We start from the raw sequence: 4,503 nt of genomic DNA, 5'->3' as shown, positions 1-4,503 counted from the left end.
ATTATTTTTTAATTATTTGTTACCTTCTATAAAGCGATCGAGAAGAAAGGCTTCAGATAAAGTGCAAATTTTAAGCAATTTTTGTGCTGGAGCTTGCTTTGCTTTCACTTACTTGAAGGTTTCAATATAGACGCTCTTCTCGCTCGTTAACATACTCCAATATTTGACAGTTTCCGCCGCGATACTCAATGTCGTTCGGGAACGTTGACGAACAGTTTTGGGATAACAATTCTGTGCCCGGCTGGCTAATTGTCTGATGTAAAGCAACGATTGATTTTCAAATATTTACCGGATTTTTCAATAGTTTTTGTTAACCAAGATTTTTTTCTACTACTTTTAGATTTAGAAAATTATTCAGTCATGAGAAATTAAAGAAAGAAAGGCTAGCATTTTTTTCTTACTTTATTTTCACATCCACCACCACATTACATTGCAAATCAATAATTTAATTCGATCTCAGGGAAAAAGTTGGGTTATATTCCATAATTTTCGTTTTCAATTCCTTAGTCATACCTTGTCTCTCGATGAATTGTCATGGTATGGAACCCTACAGTGTCGTTCTCCATCCAGCTTCGGCTAAATTTAAATTCGCACATATTACACACACAGGCCGATAGACTGAAGGATTCTCTATCCCTGTCTTGGATGTAGAAGATTTTCGATAAACTTAATGTACTCGCATCCTTGGGTGGATGAAATTTATATGCAATCTGTAATGTTGAGGCGCAAACCTTTTTGAAAGCGAATATTGCCATGCAGTTACAGTTAATGGAGAACGATACTGAGCGATTCCATACCATAGCACTGAAAGCTTTTGCACGGAGATTCGCACTCAAATTGGGCCAAGTCGGTCAAAGAACGCGTCAACAGTACAACACAATTTGGAATCACCTTTGTTGTCAAAAATAAGAAAAATGAGTTCCTTTTTCGTTGCTTATAAACCTGGCCAGACACCATGCTAGGTTCAGTATATGTAGACAAGTGGAAAAAATCGGCCATGCCCGTCCAATATTATAGAATATTATAATAGTTCGAAAAGAAGAAAATTTCAGGTGCTATAGAGAATATGTATATTCTTAACCAGGGTTAAATACGGACCCATCTGCGGAAATCTGTCGTCTCTGCGGATTTATGAGGTAAATATTCTTGCAATCAAAAAAGTGAAATTTGGCAGAAACAATGAAAATTGTTGCTGACAAATGTTGTGTTGAAACTCGGCGAAATTAGTCCTACCACACGGCCATAGTACAGTTGAAACCAAGACCAACCTTGCTTTCGAATAACAAAAATCGATCCCCTTTGATGGTTACTTAAACAATAGGTCATATTAAAGATTTTTCGGGGTCTTTTCCGCGGATGGTGTCGATGCCTATATATCGCGTAACACTCCCCTAATTATTTCAAAAGGTGACTTATCAGCTTACATTGATGGGTTTCTCATTTTTCGATTGTATAAAAAGTTAGATTGATTTCAGTGAAATATCCGCTTTTTTACTATAAAACAGAGTCAAAACGCTGCAAAAATAATTTGTGAAGTGTTCGGCGAAAATGCTGTGAATACACGAAGTTCCCTCGAAGTTTGCTCGATTTCACTTCAGAAGTTTCGAAGCACCTCGCAGTCATTGAAAAAGTGTCGACCAGATTTTGCCACTGGTAGAGCAAGACCGGTAAGCAAGCTGCCTGGAATTCGCGAAGACACTAAACAACAACAACATGAGTCTTTAGAAGCATTTGAAAAGAACAGGCTGTTGACCTAATTGCCATCAGTGAAATGCTGTTGAAATGGCAACGAACTCGAACCATTTTTGAAAAAATTGTTGTAGCCTGTCATTTTTTTTGCAATTTGGTCATTCACACGCAGTTATTCTGTAATTTTCATTAAAATCCCTTTGTCCCTTTTCGAGGATAGTCGCATCTCAAAATTCGAACGCCGTAGCCTTCACTGAAACAAGTGTAACTTGTAAATCACATGTGTCTGCAAGCAGTGTTGCGATTTATATGAGAGACCGGAGACTTATTGAATGATGAGTTAAGTGCACACTTGCCACAAATTTATAAAAACGTGTATATTAACCTTATTACGGAATCTAAAGTGTATGACTTCTACATCATGTTTGATTTATTTGCATACACAAATACATATATACGTATATACAGGTATATATGGATATTTATATTTATATTTGAATTTATATTTACATTTACTTTTATATGCATATGTGCATAGTTATATATGTACACGTGACTTTTTTTATCTATAAATTAGTAATTCTAGCATGATGGTTCACTTCAATTCGATTTGCATTCAACAGAGAAAATTGCTTGAAGGTAACTACCCAATTAATATCATAGAAATACATACATAGCGGTTTTTAAATTTATATTTAAACTCCTTAATGTGATGTAAGCGTAAAGAGACAATAATAAAAGACAAACAAGCCTTCAACTTTTACTGCCTATTAGACAAATAAACTAACATAGTTCTCTAAAACGGCACTTTACCATAAAATTAGATAATACCGTTATGGTGAAACAATACCGAAAATTAGACCTGATTGCAATATATAGGTTTAGCCTTTCACGAGAGCTTTACTTAGAGCAAATAGTTGATAAAATAGATCAATATGGTTCCCCACCACAATATTCATCGTGACATATTAAAAGCTAAATCTTTCATGCCTTTCGCTGTAGGAAGATGCGTGCGTATTGGACGGAGTTGAAAGCAGGCTTTCAAATCATTGAAATTTTCAACATTCGACAATCAGTCGATGACACTAGCGCTAATTTTTTTTTTTTTTTTCTAAATAGTCAATATCGTTATGTCAAGTTGCAGCATTATAAGTGCTCGTAAAAATGGCGTGATTTACTACGTCTTTAATAGAATTTTTTCTTTAGCTACCTACTAGCAAACTGGGTTAATATATGAAAGCTTGGCTTATTTGATATACTGAGGCTAACGAAAAGAAAGTAAAAGAAATCTGCGCAATTCTAGGGGATATCTTCAGTTGGGTCAATCACTCGGAATCATTTGCGCTACAAATTTGCTTAATGAAATGCAAATATTTGCCTAAATATGATATTAATAGTGTATATAATATTAGCGAACATTAGTATTCTTATTAGTCGATGTTAAAAATGAAATTCGAATATGGTTGTTGTTGTTGTTGCTGCAACAATTTGTGATATAAAGTAGACTTTTGCTCATTTCACCAATATTTTATATTAATTTCTGCCTTCAAGGCATAAGCATAAGCTCTTCACAGTATCATATTTCTTGGTATGGGTTTTTTTAAAATATATAATATATAATACAATAATAAAATAGGTATATCTATCGAAAACGTTAGTACATTCCCCATCTTTTTCTCTCTCTTTTTCCCCTTCTCTTTCTCTTTTCACTTTCTCCACTTTCTTTTGTTACTGTTTTTGTAATTGCGATTCGAAATAATAATTTTCATTACGATTTTTTTCTTAGCTTTATATGTTTCGGATAAACTAATGTCCGTATGAAATTAAGTGAAGCATTATACCGAGAAAACTTAGTTTTTTCTTTGACTTTTCCTTTCGGCCAAATTAATTTTGAGAAATCCAAGTAACAGATCATAAATTAAGGAACAAATGCTTAGCCACAAAATCACATAGCACCAAAGCAAAGTAAATTGCTTTCTGTCTTTCTTCCGTTATCCACCTTACTTTTACTGTGAAATTCTACTAAAAAAGCAATATTATAAATAATATAAATAGACTTTTTTTAAATACTGTCAGTTACAGCCTAAAGAAAAAATTTTAATAAGCAAATGAATTCTAGAGCTCGCTACTCTTCTTTCTAGAAGTCCACTGTAGATTCCATTACGTTTCCTACTTCGTTAACATAATTATTCACGCGGCTCCGTAGGTATCCTTTACGATTTTGTCTGTAATAGGATAAAAGCTTTAAAGTTTTCTTTCACCATCATTAGCTTCTTTTCTTTCCAGTGCAACTATGATGAAATTCAATCAAAACGGAGAAATAAAACGATTTAAAGGGTTTTAAATGATCGAAACCAGTTTGTTTTAGGAGAGTGTGAGTCCACACTACTTTAAGGGTCAAAAATCAATTTTAAAAATGATGTGTGATCGCAGCCATAAGGGATTTCAGATTCAGACCAAACTTGTGGGCACATCTATCCATCTGCATAACTTATTGCTATTGTTGTTGTTGTTGAAGGTCCCATAAAAAGATAAAATATTTTATATTGTCTTAGTTAATGGGAAAAAATGGAATTTGAAATACAAAACGTTAATATAGCCTTAATATCGGGAAATACCCATTATGTCGCGATCAATAAAATTGTTCGTTTATTTTCACACTTTCTTTACAGTAAATTCAACAATTGTGGAACAACTTGCTGTGGCTTCAATTTTTCGTAACAAGGTTTAAGAAAGAGTTGACGCTTCTTGTCGGCATTAAAATGTCCATGCCCTTTCGACCAATCATAGCCTAATGCATATTTGACCATACGG

The 4,503-nt window shown here is 33.9% G+C and overlaps 1 protein-coding gene across 1 annotated transcript in view; it reads right to left on the bottom strand.

The window, feature by feature from the left end:
- Positions 1 to 4,355: 4,355 nt before the first annotated feature.
- Positions 4,356 to 4,503, bottom strand: part of LOC119637194 (mRNA export factor-like) — a 1,289-nt gene continuing 1,141 nt past the window's right edge. Inside the window, exon 3 of the mRNA XM_038033048.1 lies at positions 4,356 to 4,486. Within this exon, the coding sequence (XP_037888976.1) occupies positions 4,356 to 4,486 (131 nt within the window). The remainder of the gene's footprint in view (positions 4,487 to 4,503) is intronic.

The sequence above is a fragment of the Glossina fuscipes genome, unplaced genomic scaffold (assembly GCF_014805625.2).
Source record: "Glossina fuscipes isolate IAEA_lab_2018 unplaced genomic scaffold, Yale_Gfus_2 43, whole genome shotgun sequence".
Taxonomy (NCBI): domain Eukaryota; kingdom Metazoa; phylum Arthropoda; class Insecta; order Diptera; family Glossinidae; genus Glossina; species Glossina fuscipes.
This window is presented reverse-complemented; position numbering and strand designations above follow the sequence as displayed.